This window comes from Pagrus major, chromosome 23 (genome assembly GCF_040436345.1).
Source record: "Pagrus major chromosome 23, Pma_NU_1.0".
NCBI lineage: Eukaryota > Metazoa > Chordata > Actinopteri > Spariformes > Sparidae > Pagrus > Pagrus major.
In genome coordinates this window covers 3,376,204-3,393,886 of record NC_133237.1, presented here as the reverse complement: position 1 = coordinate 3,393,886, position 17,683 = coordinate 3,376,204, and the positions used below count along the sequence as shown (strand labels likewise).

Here is a 17,683-nt window from a genome sequence, read left to right as displayed (position 1 = left end):
CCAACTGGTAGCCTTATTTGTGTTCTTTATGCTTGACTCAAACTGTAACCGCACTGGCCTCTCTCCCGGTCTGCTGCTGCTCCTCTCGGGGCCAGTCATCCTCCAGAGCCGGTCCACCACCTGGCCTGTCTGCTCTACCTAACCGTAGCTAACTGCTGCATCAACTCCACCGCTGGCTATTTGTTTTACAAACTAACCACAAGAAAAACACAGACACAGCCAATTAACACTAGACAACCACTGAACATACAGTAAGGAAATGGCATGCTAGCTAGCCAATTCTTGTCTTATTTGTGGTGCTCACAGTAAATGAATCCCACTGACCTCCCAATGATAATGCTAACCAAGAATATACAGTACACAGTCGCAAACATCAACCAGCAGCATGGGTTCAAAACACAGAACCTACTCACATACGAAACATTAGCATTAAAACATGATGAAATCCCAACAGTTTGCTTGCTGCACAAGTAGAGAACGCTGGACATCCCTGATTCTGAATGATATACTGATAGCGTCAGCACATAGCTATAAAAAAACAGCTTTTTCCTCATGGTCTGTGAACAGTGACTTGGTAGAGTTTTGGCACCAATTGTGTAGGAGACGTGAGACGATCGCACAGGTGAGACCACCCACGCCAACCTACGTAATGTCTAATGAAGACTCACTCGAAGCAAGTCAATTACACAGCCTTGCATCCACCCTTTTTTTCTTTGCATAAAGCTCACGAGCTAGCAAGTACCATTATGGAAATACGTTATGGAAATAGTCAGCCCATGACGTTCTACAACTTACGTGACTTTCTGCCAAATAGCACATTGTGTCTGTGTTATTCATGAGAATTTGATCGTTGGACTGTAATTGCCAGTTTATCTTGTAGCTTGTTAGCAGCGTACACACCAGCCATGTACAGTAAGAGCCTGTGCTGTGTTGGTGTGACAGCTCAGCTGCTGATGTATCTCATAACCTAAGAGCAACCCCAGTTCTTTTAAAAATGTCTCTCTAGACCGCTCTCTTCTTCCCCTTGTCTCTGTATGTTCATGGAATGGCATCATAAGGCCTCAGGATAAAAAACTGTTTTTTGCTCAATTTGAAACATTTTAAACTCTCGTGAACACGTCTCCGCCTCAAATTGCCCCACCAGAGAAAATTTGCATCTCTTTGTCTGAACACACGTCTTTATATATATATATATATATATATATATATATATATATATATATATATATATATATATATATATATATATATATATATATACATGCAATTACACTGCCTCTAAAATTCACTTCAAAAATTCAGTCAGAACCCAGTTTTGTTGTCTGTGGTTTTACAACCTGCCACAACACTGCCTGCTTCATGATCTGATTGCTAAACACTGTATACTGTAGAATGGAGATGTGTGGCTGCTTGCTGTTGGGAGTATGGATGGCTCTTATGAACCTTGTGTTCGACGTTCATGTATGAAATGTTAATGTACTGCAGAGCTGCACCCTCTGTCCTGCTCTCATCAAGCCACTGCTCAGATCCTCTGGCTCAGCATCTTTAGACTGTTCTACGTAGTTCTAATCTTACATAATCAGACCTCTGTGGCATTCGCAAAGACCAGTGATCCTCAACTGGCAGCACACAGGCCACATCTAACCCGACGAAGCTGCTCGTCCAGCTCGACGATTAATGAATTCAGAAATGTGAGGAGGAAAAAAGGGCAGGGCTGCCAACTCTCACGCACTAACTAACTGTGTGACTCACGCAATTGACACTTTCCATACACTCTCACGCCTCACATTCTTTTGTTCATGTCGTGAAAACAAATACATGACGAAGAGAGGATGTTTGGATGGATCTCCAGAGACCCTTTTAATGTTCATCTTCCAAATTTAGACTATGTCAGGTGGCTGACAAGTATTTTGATAAACCATATTTATGCATCATCAACCATGATTATTGACTTGACATGATTAGTATGACCCTGACCGCAGTGCTGGGTATGGTCACAGAGGGCCCACTCAAAAAGTGCACCAACATCACTGCTAATGAGTCTAAACTAAATTGAAAAGTAGCTCACTGTCACTCCCGCCTGCCTGTGCATGGTGCAGAGGAGGGCGAGAGACACTGTTGCCTAAAGAGTCGTTCCCTCTTGTCTGTATGCTGTCGTTGTCCATTTCTCGTGCCATTATTAGTTCAAAATTTGCTTTTCACAGAAAATTGCTTGGGACCATGTGAAAAGTATCATCGTAAATGTTTCAGAGTCAGCAGCCCTGGTCAGTAACGATGACTGGTGATATTGACCAAAACTTCCCAGTTAAAGAAAGAAAATGCAGCAGAAATTACATATTGTGCGAGACCAAGTGGTTGAGGGGCCTCCAACTGGTCAAACTGTATTGAATAATAGAGCATATGAAGTCTTTTATTTATGGCCTACAGTACATGTGTCCAATTACTGCTTTTTTCATCTTGTATTTGGTCAATACATTTAGCTTGTATCTTTCACTGGAGTAGGTCAGTCACTGTGCATTCGGGTACTTCGTCCTTTATGCCCTGTTGTTGTGCAATTTGGATGTGCATCACAGTAAAGAGCATACATTGTGTTGAATGTACAGCCATGATGTCATGTGTTTCAGGTGACAGTGCTGAAAAAAGTGCTCCTGACATCCATTGCTATCGAGCGCTGCATTTCAGACATTAGTAACCAGAAACCCATTCAAAAACCCATTTACTTTGAGATGAGGGAACTGAAAGTATAAAAGTGATAACTTATTTCTGGGTTTTTCTCTCTTCCTACAGTGGGTTAGGCAGTAGCATGCGCAGTGGTCAGGGGACAGCTCTGACAGGTGGGCTAGGTATTTGTTAGTGGATTGAAGCAATGTGTTGCTCAATTCAGTTCATTCTTGACTTCTTGCCCTTCTAGCTGGCTTGGCCATGGCGTTGGTTTACGAAAAATCCAAGTAGCTGCTGGCTAAATCCACTGACAAATAAACGTGTGACGTATGCCATAAAGCAGGTCGCACTAGACTTCTTTACGTCAGGTAGGTTCCTACCCGATCTGGGAAGTTACACAGTGCGGTTTCTGCCGGCGCGACCCCCCTCAGGCTGCAGAGGTGTCACCGTTCATCCTATTAACCGTTATTCTACCACTTAACTGAGTTTAGAAACATTATTTTAAGGTCGAAAAACTACCTAGTGTTGCTTTGAATTCTTGTTTTTTTAAAAGGGTTAGGGTTAGGGCTGTTACCCTACTGTTTGTTTTTCTTGCCAACAAATCCAGACTGTCATGACACCCATGTCATCACACCATATTGAAGGTTCAGAGCTCTTGAGAAGCAGTGGCTAGGAAACGCTCTGAACACACACACACACACACACACACACACACACAAACACATACACACACACGTACACAGGCACACACTGGCCGACTATTTCTGTTGACAAGTGAATATACGGTGATGCCCCACAAAACGTGGAATTATTATCCTTATTCATTCCATCATGTGCAGGTATAGTTTTAGATGAAACTCTTCGTCTTCTTTTGAGGAATGATTTTTTTTGTTGTAACCATGGAAACCGTCAGTGAGAGGCAAGGGACAGGGTAGAGAGGATGTACTTTTACAGCAGCAGATGGAAAACACCGAACCCTTGGCTGGCGGGCTCAGTGGGCTCCTGGCTGAAGTTTGAAAACGCACAATCACACAAACACTCTCTCTGACTGCCACCTCTGCCAGGACATGCAGCCTGGCAGATTTATTGCAATTAGTGCCCCCGCTGTGAGGTGGAGAGTGCAAAGTGACTTACTGAGCTGATATGGCTACTAGCCTTTTGACTGTCTGCCTAAAGGCCAGCTTGTGTTTTCTGCACCACATTTCCCAGAGGCTAACCGCAGCTCTTTTCATTCCTCTCCTACAGCTAACTGATGATGGATCTATTCCGCAGAGGAGAGCTGGGGCTGCTTGGAGGAGGAGAAGGGCTGAGAGATGATGTGGGTGTTTCCGGAATCAGCTGGTCGGCCAATCGGCTGCCAGAGGACATGTACCCGGCGTCGGGATTGGCCCTGGCTGCGGCCTATCATGACATCAAGACCCGGTTGGCCAGTTTGGAGAGGGAGAACAGCAGCATCAAGAGGAAGCTCAAACACTACGAGGTCAAGGTGGAGAGCAGCACATACACAAACACACAGACAGTAGACACACAGACTTACACACAAAATATAACACAAGAGAATAGAAAAGACACTTTGTCAAGGTGTGAATGCAGTATTTACTGGAGTCAATCTTCCCTCATGTCCTCTCTTCTCCTGTCCTCCAGTTTCCTATGATCAGTGAGTTTGGAGAGGAGAGGATACTGTGCTGTTCCTGTGAGCCCATCATCAAGGAGACCAGTGTAATCCAATCAGAGACCACCAACCTACAGCAGAGGATCAACTCTCTCACTCAGGAGGTACTCTCTAATGTTAGCAGTGTTGTAATTGCTGAAATCTGGGGATATGGAATTACTGTCGAGTGCAGAGACAATATTCTCGAGCAGTCAGACCACTAGACATCAAGCTGACTGTTCAGCCGGATTACTGAGGTCACACCAAAGTGAGCACAACTTTAGGGTTGCTAATGATCCCTGGTTCCACAGCAGTCCTGGCGGCAGAGGAAAATAAAAAGTCGGGCGTTTGATTTTTGTGGGCGGGTTGGATAGTTAAGAAGTATCTGTTAAAAGCCATTGACTGATAAGCTTTTCCCTGTACATATTAGAGATGACACTTAATGCAATCAATGCAGTCAATATGAACTAATTGACTCGACAGTCCAGGCTATTTTTAAAAAATTTAGATGCGCTTTCACTACCCATTCAAGTGGCTGCCCAATGTGAGTGGCACACGCAAGTATGTCTGCCATCTTGGAAAACTAGGTATGGCAACACGACTTGGGCAAACGTGCTAATTTTCTTCGTTTTGTATTATACTGTCGGAAAAGTTTATCTTCATATCTCCGACCATTATTTCATACAAAGTGAACATGCTCCACTACTTTGAACAGCTGTTTTATCATTTTAGTGCCGAGTGTCAAATTGGATCTGCAAACAACCAATGTGGTCTATGTACTTTTTTCCACATCAAAGGTCAAATGCACCTTACTATGTTCAGCTGAATGCACCACCACTCAAAGGCACTTCAGTACATACAACAGTCAGTGAACTGAGCGTCTGCAGTTCAGTGTGGATTCAGTCCAAAACTGTTCAGTTCAGTTCAGTACAAACACTGTCAATAAGGTTCATAGCTCAACCGAGGTATCATAACATGAAATATTGCACCATGAATCACAGCTTAACTGACAGTCACCACAGTTACACTCTCATCTGTGATTCAGTATAGTCAGTTTAGTTTTAGAATTTTATTTTATGATAAGGCTTCATTAGAACATCTACTGAACACCTCCCCAAGGAGATGCATTTATGTGTTTTCATTCAGAAGTGGAATGATGGACAGAAGATCAGAAATCAAAAATCAGATTCTGCTTTTAACGAACTTAAGCAGAATCTGACGGTTTTCTCTTTGTGTCTCAGCTCCAGAAGAGTAAGGAGAGAGAGGAGAGGTTGGAGGAAGTCATCCAGGCTTATGAGAAGATTCACTTGGAGAAAAGCAACGTCCAGAGAGACCTAGATAAGATGGTAAACACACACACACACACACACACACACACTCACACACACACAAAGACCAATGTTTCCTTGTCATCACGTTTGAAGCGAAAGCATAAAGTGGCAATTTTGGTTTGTGTGTGTGTCAGACGACTCTAGCAGAGCAGCATGTGGAGCGGATCCACGGTCTGGAGTCGGCTCTCAGACAGAGAGAAACTTCCCTTCAGACACTCAGCGCTCAGCTCCGCAGCAAAGACGCACATCAGTCTCAACTCCACACGAGCCTGGATGTACCCAGAGGTGGGTGCTGTTCGGATCACGGCAGTATTGTCAGTCATGATAACAGAAGTATTTGTAGTAATGCTGCTAGACATTTATCAGTAGCTGTAAAGCACTATCTTAAAGTGTAGTGTGGTTCTGTCTGTTTGTCCTGCGGTCCTGCTACGGTGCTTTATGAGCTATAGTTTTAACACACCACCTCCTTCCCGGTCTGCTGCTGTTCCTCTCGGGTTCAGACACCCTGCTGTGAGCAGTTGTTCACTTGAAATAACCTGTAGACAGTCATATCGCCATCATACCAACATCTCACTACAGTTCTACTGTCTAAATCCGTAAATTTTGTCATAGACATGAAGAGAACACATACAATGAATGAAGGATGTGGCAACTTCATGCTTAGTTTCTGTACTCCAGTGTTACATTATTAGTGACTGTTAGAACATAACTACATGTAATAAATATTCAACCAAGTAAACTGGGACAGACCACAGACATGCATAAAGACAATACCAGTGATTTAGGTATTGAAGTTTATTTATTATTCATATCATTGTAGAGCAGTGATTTGAAAGAAAACTAGAACTAACGAGGAGAAAGATGACACAGACTGAAGCAGCTGTGTGTCTGGTTCTGTCAGAGGGCCGTGGGCCAACGCTGCAAAGCTCCCGCAGTCTGGATGCCTTGTCAGACCTAAAGCTACAGCGACTGGAGGCCGAGCTGGAGGGGGCGCGGCACCAGGCAGAGGGAGCCTGTCAGAGGGAGAAGGAGCTGAGGGCCGAGCTTCAGAGGCTGCAGCAGGATGTAGCCCAGATACAGGAGGCACAGAGACAGGTAGGCCTCATGCCTAAAACACTGGATGTTTACACCTCAGAGTATTATCTACTGCAGGCCTCCAGACTTTGGCCATTTGTACAGATGATGAAAATTCATGCATTCCTTTAAAATGCATTCCTTATTTATGATAATTCATATAAAGGGTTGGGGCATGAAAGGAAAAAACAAAATGCAATGAAACTGAAATTAATAGATTTAATTTATGTATAATAAAAATCATAAAAATGACGATATAAACCTATTGCAGGTTGATGTGGTTGTATCTGACAGTTGAATTTATTAAAAAAGTAGTGCAAACAGTCCCCAATATCTACAGTACGTATGCTTATTTAAAACTACAGTGACCAGCTGTTTTTGGAAATGAATGAATATAAAATAAAAATTAAACTATACATTTGTCAACCATTTTGAAAGATTTACATCATTAAGAAACCAAAGGAGTTGGGGCCTAGAGCCACAGACAGGGTTTAGAACAGTGTTGCCAGATGGCCAACAAACTTTATCTCTTTACAATAATGAATCCATTTGTATTATGAGGAGTAATTCTAAAAATACAAAATGTTCAATAATTATAACATGTCATATTTGATTTCTTTGCATATTAGCAAAATGTACAGAGCTGATATGAAACCAGTCTTATTTTTAATGTTAACTCTGTCAGGTATAGGTTTAATATAGGTATAATGACAAACTTACCCTGCTTCCAATCACATTTCTTTAAAAGATCTTCTGCGACACTCACATCCTCTTATCACAGCTGCAGTTTGAACTGAACAGTTTGAAGGTTCAGGGTTCACAAAAGAAAAATTTAGAGGACAATTTAATTGTACAACAGAGGTTTTGTTCACACAAAAATGTATATTCAGCGTAACAGCAGGAGCATTTTCATAGCACGACTAACAAGGCAAATGAGCAATCAAATATTGCGAATATTACCATAGGAACCAAATTCCAGGAACCACAAAACCCCACAGTGACCAGATACAGACCCCAGCTATTAGCTTTTCTCTCCAGAGAGCCTTGGAGAAAAAGTGTTCATCTGCCAAAAACTGATTTGTGTCAGCTTTAAAGGGAAAAGCTTTTTCAGCAAACTAACAGACAGGAGGATGACCTCAGCATCTGACTTAAACATGAGTGGAGGTGGAAGTATGAGAAGCCATTTAAGCCAAAAATCCATACTTCACTTGCACATACATTTATACTGGTACTGAGCACTTGCACATACACTGTTAATTGCTACATATAGATGAAATCAATCCATCAAAAAATTAAACAGAAATAAAATAGCAGTGCTAGTGTTGCAGTAGAGGGAAGAAAGACAAGGCTGGACCATATGTAGAAAAAACAAATATATGATATACAGTATATAATAGATTTACAAAAGTGTATGAGACGAGATGTTAAGACAGCTTTGTGTCCGTCTCTCTATCAGTCACAGGACTTGTCCACACACTGTGAGCACTGTGATGTGGAATGGATAAAGAAAGCCGGGGACGAACAGTGAGTCTTACTTCAAATAGGACAATATTTTACAACCAGTCTACAATGTGTCTGTTTGTATTTATTTATGTATTCACTCACTCTCTTTGTGTTGCAGGGTGAATCTAGCATTAGCTTACACCGAGCTAACGGAGGAGTTGGGTCGTGTTTGCAATCTGGCTGTGAAACAGAGTGACCTTCTGCGACACATCTCACAGGAGCCCGGTAGGTCACCTGAGTGGCTTCTTGGTTTATGCATTATTGAGCCTATAAAGCCTAATGTCTGTCCTTCTCTCTTCTTCCTCCAGTCTCTCGTCCTCCCCCCGCTCCTCAGCGTCTCTCCCCTACTTCCCCCCAGCGCCCCTCACTCTCACCTGACAGGCTCCTCCCCGCCACCTCTCCTCCTCTGTCACCAAACGATGGCCCTGCCTCTTACTCCCATCAGCCAACCAGCAGCCGTCTACGAGCAAAGTTCCAGGGTCGCCGTAGTTACTCGGAGGTGAGGCTGGGTTTTTGGTGTAACTTTGACATGCGCTTGTTAACATTTTGTCTAATTTTACTGTCAAACTACAGATATACTGCATGACAATTATTTTGACCTCTTGCATTCTCCCAGGTATCTGACCCGTCAGCCATCCAGAGACCATCAGCTCGCCTGATGAGAGATCCAGTATCCACTCTCCCAAAGCCCAGGCCACTCCTTGGGGAGATGCAGGGTTATGGCCAAGCCAAAGCCCAGCTCCGTGCGTCCTTGGTGGGCCTGGTCAGACCAGCCTCGGCCCACGGAGCCGGAGGAGAGAGGGGAGGGGGAGGGGAGAGAGGTGGGGGCAGCAGCCTGAGCAGCAGTCCTCATCATTGTGCTCTGGACCTGGGCTTCCCTCGGGCTGCTGAGGTCAGAGTGAGAGCTTTCCTTTCTGCACAGCGTGTTTGTTTTTAGACAGAAACACTGGTCTATAACCGTTGAAACTGCAATATTTAATCATCATGCTTTCCCATGCCCCTCCTTTCATCCAGGTGCATCACTTCTGTCACCTTGATGACCCGCCTGAGCCCACCCCACTGGTTACACCACCACAGTCCTCTGATGATGAAGAGGTGATGTCCATGATAAATATGTGTGTGGCTCTTCTTATGGATTTATAGTGGGGTTATTCACTGTGAAGTTGTGTATGTTGTGTACATTTACAGGATGTATGTACGTACCTATCGCCGGCTGCCAGCCCGCCTCAGACACTCGGTGCAATCGGGATTGGCTCATCGTCTCCTAGGGAACAGCCCCTACACCCTTCGTTTCCGTCTCCTAGGAAACAGCCCCACCATCCCTCCTTCTCAGCACCTGAGGGCCCTGCCACCCTCTCCTGCCATCTGCCTCCCTACATGAACACTGAGCATGCTCAGTCTTGGCCCTCCATTAACGTAAGTAGGAAACATGAGAATAAAGCAACATAAAGCAACGAATAGATTCCCTACATGGAAATACATGACATGACAGGATACATGGGGAAAAGAAACGTACAGAATACAAACCCAATAATTGACAACAGACAACTGTGGAAGCCCATAGGTTACTTTATTAAAATGATAATGTGAACTTAAAATGAAAGTGTAATTCCACAATATAATTTTCACATATGTATGCAATGGCAACGTAATAATCCACTTTGCATTTTCATTCTCACACCCTCAAATCCGACAATTCATTTTCAAAGACTTAAAATATTCAAATGTAAATTCAAATATGTAAATTAAAATGCAATATAAAAACTGCACCCTTTGAAAATGAAAATGAAAACAGAATCTGACATTTTGCCCATACAAGTATGTGAAAATGCAAATGTTAATTTGATTATTGCATTTTAGTTTTTGCTCAAACGACAGATACAGCTCTGGAAAAAATTAAGAGACCACTGCAAAATTATCCGTTTCTCTGATGTTACTATTTATAGGTATGTGTTTGAGTAAAATGAACAGTTTTGTTTTATTCTATCAACTACTGACAACATTTCTCCCAAATTCCAAATAAAAATATTGTCATTTAGAGCATTTATTTGCAGAAAATGACAAATGGTCAAAATAACAAAAAAGGTGCAGTGTTTCAGACCTTAAATTAAAAAAGAAAACAAGTTCATATTCATTTATAAACGACACAATACTAATGTTTTAACTTAGGAAGAGTTCAGAAATCAATATCTGGTGGAATAACCCTGATTGTCAATCACAGCTTTCCTGCGTCTTGGCATGCTCTCCATCATTCTTTCACATTGCTGTTGGGTGACTTTATGCCACTCCTGGTGCAAAAATTCAAGCAGCTCAGCTTTGTTTGATGGCTTGTAACCATCCATCGTCCTCTTGATCACATTCCAGAGGTTTTCAATGGGGTTCAGGTCTGGAGATTGGGCTGGCCATGACAGGGTCTTGATCTGGCGGTCCTTCATCCACACCTTGATTGACTTAGCTGTGTGGCATGGAGCATTGTCCTACTGGAAAAAACAATCCTCAGAGTTGGGGAACATTGTCAGAGCAGAAGGAAGCAAGTTTTCTTCCAGGATAACCTTGTACGTGGCTTGATTCATGCATCCTTTGCAAACACGAATCTGCCCGATTCCAGCCTTGCTGAAGCTGAAGCACCCCTAGATCATCACCGATCCTCCACCAAATTTCACAGTCAGTGCGAGACGCTGTGGCTTGTAGGCCTCTCCAGGTCTCCGTCTAACCATTAGACGACCAGGTGTTGGGCAAAGCTGAAAATTGGACTCAGAGAAGATGACCTTACTCCAGTCCTCTATGGTCCAATCGTTATGGTATTTTGCAAACCTCAGCCTGGCTCTTCTTTGCTTCTCATTGATGAAGGGCTTTTTTCTAGCTTTACACGACTTGAGCCCCTAGGAGCCTGTTTTGAACCATTCTCGCCGTGCACTTCATCCCAGCTGCCATTTGCCATTCTTTTTGTAGGTCACTTGATGTGATCCTACGGTTGCTGAGTGACATTTGAATGAGTTGACGGTCATCCCGGTCAGTGGAGAGTTGTTTTCACCCTCTGCCGGTCTGTAACTTTGTTGTCTCCAATGTCTGCTGCTTGACCTTGTTCTTATGAACCGCCATCTTAGAAATTTTAAGGATGGAAGCAACCTGACGCTCACTGTTTCCCTCTGCCAGTAAAGCCAGAATCAAACCCTTCTTTTCCTCACTCAAAACTTTTCTTTTCAACTCTTTTGGCATGGTCAATAGTTATTTTTTGATTCCAATTACTTGTGAGGTACTACTAGCACTAGTTTTTGCCACCCAGCTGGTCCTATTGCAAGAGGATAGTGATGACCACAGCAATGGTTTTTATACTTTTCCTCGTTAAATAAGATTTGGGTACAGGTGATCACCTAATCAGTACCTCATGAAGTAGAATGAGGTGTGCTTGTGTTGGAATTCAACAGACACTGGAATGGAATGGCTGTCATACATGTAGAGATGCTGATTTCAGAAAAAAATTGCAGTGGTCTCTCAATTTTTTTTATTGAAAATAAGCTAAAATTGGCACTTTGAGCTGTATTAATAGAACTTTTTGATCCATCAGTGCAGACCAATCAGTTCAAGCAGTACTGAAATAGTATCACCTTAAAATGTTAACAAGTTAGCAAAACGTGCAAACCCCATGTATGGGTTGTAATTACAATCATTATCAGTGCAGAGTGTGGTTTAATTTATTGGTTATTGTTTAGTGAAAACTGTGATCAGATTCTGGGATTTTGCCATAATTTGAGCTTCAGTAATTGACACTTGTGTCTTCCTCTGTCTGTAGTTATGGATGGAGTCAGAGGAGAGTGCAGTTCGTAGCTGTCCTCTGTGTCAGCTGACCTTCCCTACTGGTTACCCTGATGACGCCCTCATCAAACACATCGACTCCCACCTGGAGAACAGCAAGATATGACTTCTTTTTGAGAGTTGGGCACCAGGCCCTCCCTGATTTTTAGGTTTTTTCCAGCAATGGTTTAATGAGCCTGCATGCTTCTTTCTATGGAACCTGCCCTGTACGACCACAGTCTTCTGGTAACGGGGTTACATGCCTTGCTCAAGGGACATTTCCCTCTGCCCTTCCAATTAAGATTTTTGAATCTAACCAGTGACCTTTGTTTTTCTACCCTCCAGGCTCAAATGTTCATAATTCCATGTCCAGGTTTTAAATCTTTTCCTTTTTGTCAACCAAGGACATACATACATCTCTCACAAAGCTCCATATCAACAATACTGTATGAAATGGGGATTTTTCTCTTCTCATAACCACACTCTTCGTTTGTACAAAGCCCTGAGTGCTAAAGAACTAGCAGATGTAAAAAAAAAAAAATATATATATATATATACAGTGTTGTATCTCTTGGATACACTGCCACAGAGACAGGAGCTGCTGGAGCTCCACTGGTAACGTCATGTATGGTGATCTCAGAGAAGCCCTGGAAATAGAAGACGTGCTAGAAACATCCAACACATGCAATGTCAAAGGCATTTGTTATTTTCATGTCCCAGCATGCATCAAACCTCCTGGATGTTACAGCTCTCATGACGATTTGTGATGGATCAAAATCACTTTTTTCAAAAGATTTCTGGACCTGCAAATAACTGTTGTGAGGATAAAAATAAGTCATTTAGTTAGTAATGTACTCTTGTTTGAATTGGATAACAAAATTAACAATAGGTTGTCTAATAGCCAGTTTCCAAATATATGACATAAGCTTTTGAATAATTGGTAATAAATGGTTGAAGGATAGTTTAAAGGATCTATTAGAGGGACCAATCAACAGGTGAGTGGAGTTCCAAAACAAACTATATGTAAACTCAAGAGTGTAAAAAGTTCCCATGGTAAAAATGAAATTAAAAAATAATACAAAACAAACATGAGAAAACGAGCACCTTCTGTAATGAGAGTGCTTGGTTAACCCCACAAGGCAGAGAACTATGGAGGCCCATGTTCACCACTTATAATTGTTAAATATTATCTTAACTATGACAAAGTATTTCACACTTTTGGGAACATTTCACATAATGAGATACCTCAATTATCAATTGTTATCCAGATGTTTTTCATTATTGCTTTCTTTCCCTCATAATTATGACTTTGTATCTCATAATCATCAGATTAAAAGAGGAATTTGAAAGATAAGGCCAGAATTGTAGTTTAAAATGTTAAAAAATTAACTTAAATGAACATTATCAACAGTGTGAAGAAACAGCAGCGTTGACGTCATGTACTGTGTTGCAGATATGTCGACTGAGGATAGCATGCTAACCAGCTAGCCCTGGACCATCCTGTCTCCTAATACCACAAAAGGGCGATAGTGTGATAGACCAGTAGTTTCAGCTGAGAGATATATGCCTATATATATCTGTCTTTTACCTAACTAAGATGAGCTGAGATATAAGGCATAACATGTTTTACAATCCAGTTTCACACATTAAGGCACACTCATGAGTTTACATATTTTGTTTTGTACCAAATGCAGGTTTCCCACGGTACTAAAAAGACAGTAAAAGATCAAGATCAGCCTCCTGCAGTGACGCCAGAAATATATCACACTTGTCATCGCTTATCACTATGTTTGCATCAGAGCTACTGTGCTGAAAAGACCGAACTACGGGCAGATATCTACAGAGACTGAAACTGTTTGTTTTGTTGTTGTTTTTTTACCTTTAGCTCTTATTGTTTGAAAGGATGAAAGCCAAACTTATAAAGCAAAAAATTAGAGAATCTAACATTAATGAAGCAAAATAACCTTCATTATATCTGCACATTGTGTCGTTCCTGGGACAGAAGTGATTTTACACATTTGACATTTGACTGAAGTTCACTGCCTTGCTCAAGGACACTTCACCAGAAGTGGGGCTCTTAGAAAATCAAGACCAAGGCACTTCTCACTTCTCACTGATCGACTGAGTTCTTCCTCCATGAAGGCAATATAAAGCTGTGGGAGAGCAGAGAGGACTCTCGATCAGCCTCTGTGAACCCACCTTCCACTCCATCATTACTGTTCCTCAGACACATTTTCCTAATTAAGTTACCATTTTGAGATGGGAACACTGGTCACAGCTTGACCTCCGGGTGAGTCCATGATGTGTGTATATTTTGTAAACAGTGTAAACGGATTAACTACCTTAGCATTAGCTATTCTGTGCTGTCACACACACACAGGTCAAACTGCTATCCATACACGAAATGTCAGAACACTTAAAAATCTGAGGCAGAAGACCTTACAGGGTCGGTTCACCCCAAATATGAAAAACATATTTTCTCCCTTACCTCAAGTGGTACTGAGCCATACAGATCACTGTGGTCTAATTTGACACACACACACACACACACACACACACACACACACACACATATATGTATATGCGTGTGTATATATAAAGTGGTTCTTTAGTTGGTTGATTTTGTTTTTGATATCTGTCTCAGATTTCTGCCTCTACTTCAATAAAAATGGAGATGACTTTCATTTGTGGTTTTCACAGCATCCAAAGGCACAAACTAAGAGTCTAAAGCCATGCTGTCATGGCTGTGAGGCTGTACTTCCAAACAGCAGTGCCTTAGACTACAGGAGTTATGACAGGAGTTGCTTCATGAACATAGGGAGACTCTTCACAGATTTCCTTCTCATAATCTCAAACATGCACACACTACAAGCTTGACAAATGTTGGCACATTACACACCAGCTCACGAAATCAAACTGTGGCCCATCAACTTGCTGTTAAAGCTGCTGTAAGTAATATAGCTCTATATTCCAACAGTAATTACTGTTATACAGTGTTTGGTCAGTAACCCATGCCTCTCCTCCCCCTGCTCATGCAGTGGTATCCCTGTAACTGTCAGTTTTAATAGCCTGTCAACACAATTATGCTAGCTAATGGTAGCCTCAAGAGCTAGAATGTTTACACTATCAGCGGCTCTCTCTGCTGCTTGTAAAGTACTGACATAATCATCCAAATCATCTGCAAGCAGTTCAGGAGGTTTAACTAAACCCCTGAGGTCCCAGAGCAGATTTCTCCTCCGACTGTCAGAAGGGGCGAATTGGAATTAAATCATCCGAAACTTAGCTAAATGCTAACATCAGCATGTGGACTTGCCTATATGTAACAACAATGCTAACATGTTAAGCAGGTTCAATATTTCCCATGTTCACCATCTTATTGCATTTTCTAATAAGCACTAAACACACAAGTATAGCTGTAGATGATGGGAATGTTGATTTACAAATGGTCATTAACAAATTATTAGAACTCATCCAAATCTTGCTCGAGGAAAAAAAATGAATGAAATATATTACATGTATATCGATACAAAGTCATTTTTGTATGACACATCACTTGCCACAGTCCATCTGGGAAATGCTGAGACCATTTTACTGGATAATTAAAAACTTCAAAATGCAGGTAATAATAATAGTAACAACAATAATAATTATTATTTTCATGATGGTCAAAAACACTTCACATTATCACATTTTAAAAGGAACAACACATTAAGTGGCACCAGATGAAAAGTCAGGAGATCAGGAGAGTCATTAGAGTTCACCCTCACGGGGGGGGGGGGGGGGGAATGAATATCTCTGTTTGACAATCCATCTTTTGGTTGTTAAAACATTTCAGTCTGGTCTCTGGACCAGTTTTAGGCAGATCGACTAACCAACAAACTGACCTAGCAATCCATTGCAACTGCAACGTAATGTCAGTATTACGTATAAAAAGCAGAAATATCTGAGACTGCTACTGGAAAACCTTTCCAAACATTTTCTATTAAACTTATTTAAGGTTGTAAATCTCATGGCTGTGTGATTATGGACAAAACACGAGGACTCCCTCAAAAACAAAACCTTATTACTAATAATCAGATGCTCTGTGCTTCATTAGCCTCAGTGTGGTGATCTGTCACCACCTAGTGAAGGGACGAGGAATTACAACATTCAAACAGACAAACAGCTGGATGTGACGCTATCACCATGACTTGCATGACGAGTCTGCCCAGGAAGAAATGCATTTTCTCTAAGTGTGTCTGTTGTCTGGCACAGATTATATCTGTGATTGTTGTCAGCACTGCATTCTTTGTATTGATGAATTCATACTGGCATGTTTTTCATTTAAAGTTTTCTGTAACACATTGTCCCAAACTGAGAACGTGGCCGTATTGATTTTAAGTGCAGGCACACTGGTGTAAATAGCAAGATGTGTGTACAATATAACACTCATTGTACATACAGTACAAATATACTAGGTTAGGGCTATATGACAAATCTTTTCAGGATATTATTTATTGATGTGTTTCTCCAAGACGTTTGAATCTTTGTCACTTTAACCTCTGTGGAAACCTCTGGGAAATTGAAGAAGGCAACAGGCTTCTCTTATTTCTTCCTCCTTTCTATTTTGGTAATGTTGAAAAGTTAGCAGTATGCTTTGTTACTTTAGGTCCTATGTAGCTGCTTCTCTCTTGTACTGAGGCTCCCTTAACACTGCAGCAGTCTGTTTTTTCTGCCATTTTTAGAACCCATCTGACAATGACAACTATAATACATTTCTACAGGGTTTTATTTTTGTAGATTCAGTCATCGGTTTTAATGCCAGCATATTTCTAAGATCTCATCACTCGACAACATTGCTAAAAGTGAGTCCAACAGGGCAAAAAACATGAGTCAGTCAGACGATCAGACAGGTTTGCAAACAAGTGAACAGATTAGATTATCTATTATCACTTCAGCCTACTTTGACGTCAAAAGACTGAGAGTCTACAGCCATGCTAGTGGCTCTGTGAGGCTGTACTTAAAGCAACTACAAGTACTGAGCACTCATGTAATAATGTAGTAAGGTCTAGTAGAGAGAGTAGGTTAGTCATTAGGTTAGTCATGGGTTAAACATGTTGATGGGTGGCTGTTGTGGTCACATCACAAATGGTCTCTGTTTCTTTCTGCTGACAAATCCCATGAAAAGAACAAAAGCAACTATTATTAGAATCATAGTGAACTCTGTAGACCAGTTATTCTTACTGAAGACTCAAAACTTTAAAATATTAGACACTCAGATGCATCATGATGAACAACTGTGGTGAGCAGTAACCTCAGTGACAATGCATTGTGTTTCCTGTGGCCTCTTCATAATAAAGAACAATCCTGTGTTTTACCATTTGAATACTCTGGAAGCAGCAGCAGAGGGAAATGTTAGTTTAGCTTTTTGCAGGAACTGAATCCAGCCCTGATACTGTAGGAGAGTGAGCCACAAACACTGAGGTGCGTTAAAACAAAAAGATTAAATCACAAACTGTAATTCTGGATGATATGTCGCATCATTTCCTGTCAATCCCTCGTGTGTGAAGGCAATTTGTATCCAGCGCGGTAATGGCGGACGCTGCCACTAACAAAGAAAAGGACTGTTTCAACAGATAATAACAGAATGCAAATACATTGAGCAGGCCATTGTTGAAAAAAATGCAGA

General features: G+C 41.5%; 1 protein-coding gene across 1 annotated transcript; it reads left to right on the top strand.

Annotated features, from left to right (window-relative positions):
• Positions 1 to 3,916: 3,916 nt before the first annotated feature.
• Positions 3,917 to 12,142, top strand: LOC141019196 (TANK-binding kinase 1-binding protein 1-like). The gene is made up of 12 exons (XM_073494049.1): positions 3,917 to 4,147; positions 4,306 to 4,437; positions 5,554 to 5,658; positions 5,778 to 5,928; positions 6,545 to 6,738; positions 8,174 to 8,241; positions 8,339 to 8,445; positions 8,529 to 8,719; positions 8,837 to 9,112; positions 9,235 to 9,315; positions 9,409 to 9,636; positions 12,014 to 12,142. The coding sequence occupies exons 1-12, from the start codon at positions 3,917 to 3,919 to the stop codon at positions 12,140 to 12,142; spliced, it is 1,893 nt and encodes a 630-aa protein (XP_073350150.1).
• The last annotated feature ends 5,541 nt before the right edge of the window (positions 12,143 to 17,683 follow it).

Coding starts and splice junctions, on each gene's coding strand:
- LOC141019196 (XM_073494049.1), top strand. CDS start 3,917: ATGGATCTATTCCGCAGAGGAGAGCTGGGGCTGCTTGGAGGAGGAGAA. Junction 9,113..9,234: donor GCTTCCCTCGGGCTGCTGAG/GTCAGAGTGAGA, acceptor CCTTTCATCCAG/GTGCATCACTTCTGTCACCT. Junction 9,637..12,013: donor AGTCTTGGCCCTCCATTAAC/GTAAGTAGGAAA, acceptor CTCTGTCTGTAG/TTATGGATGGAGTCAGAGGA.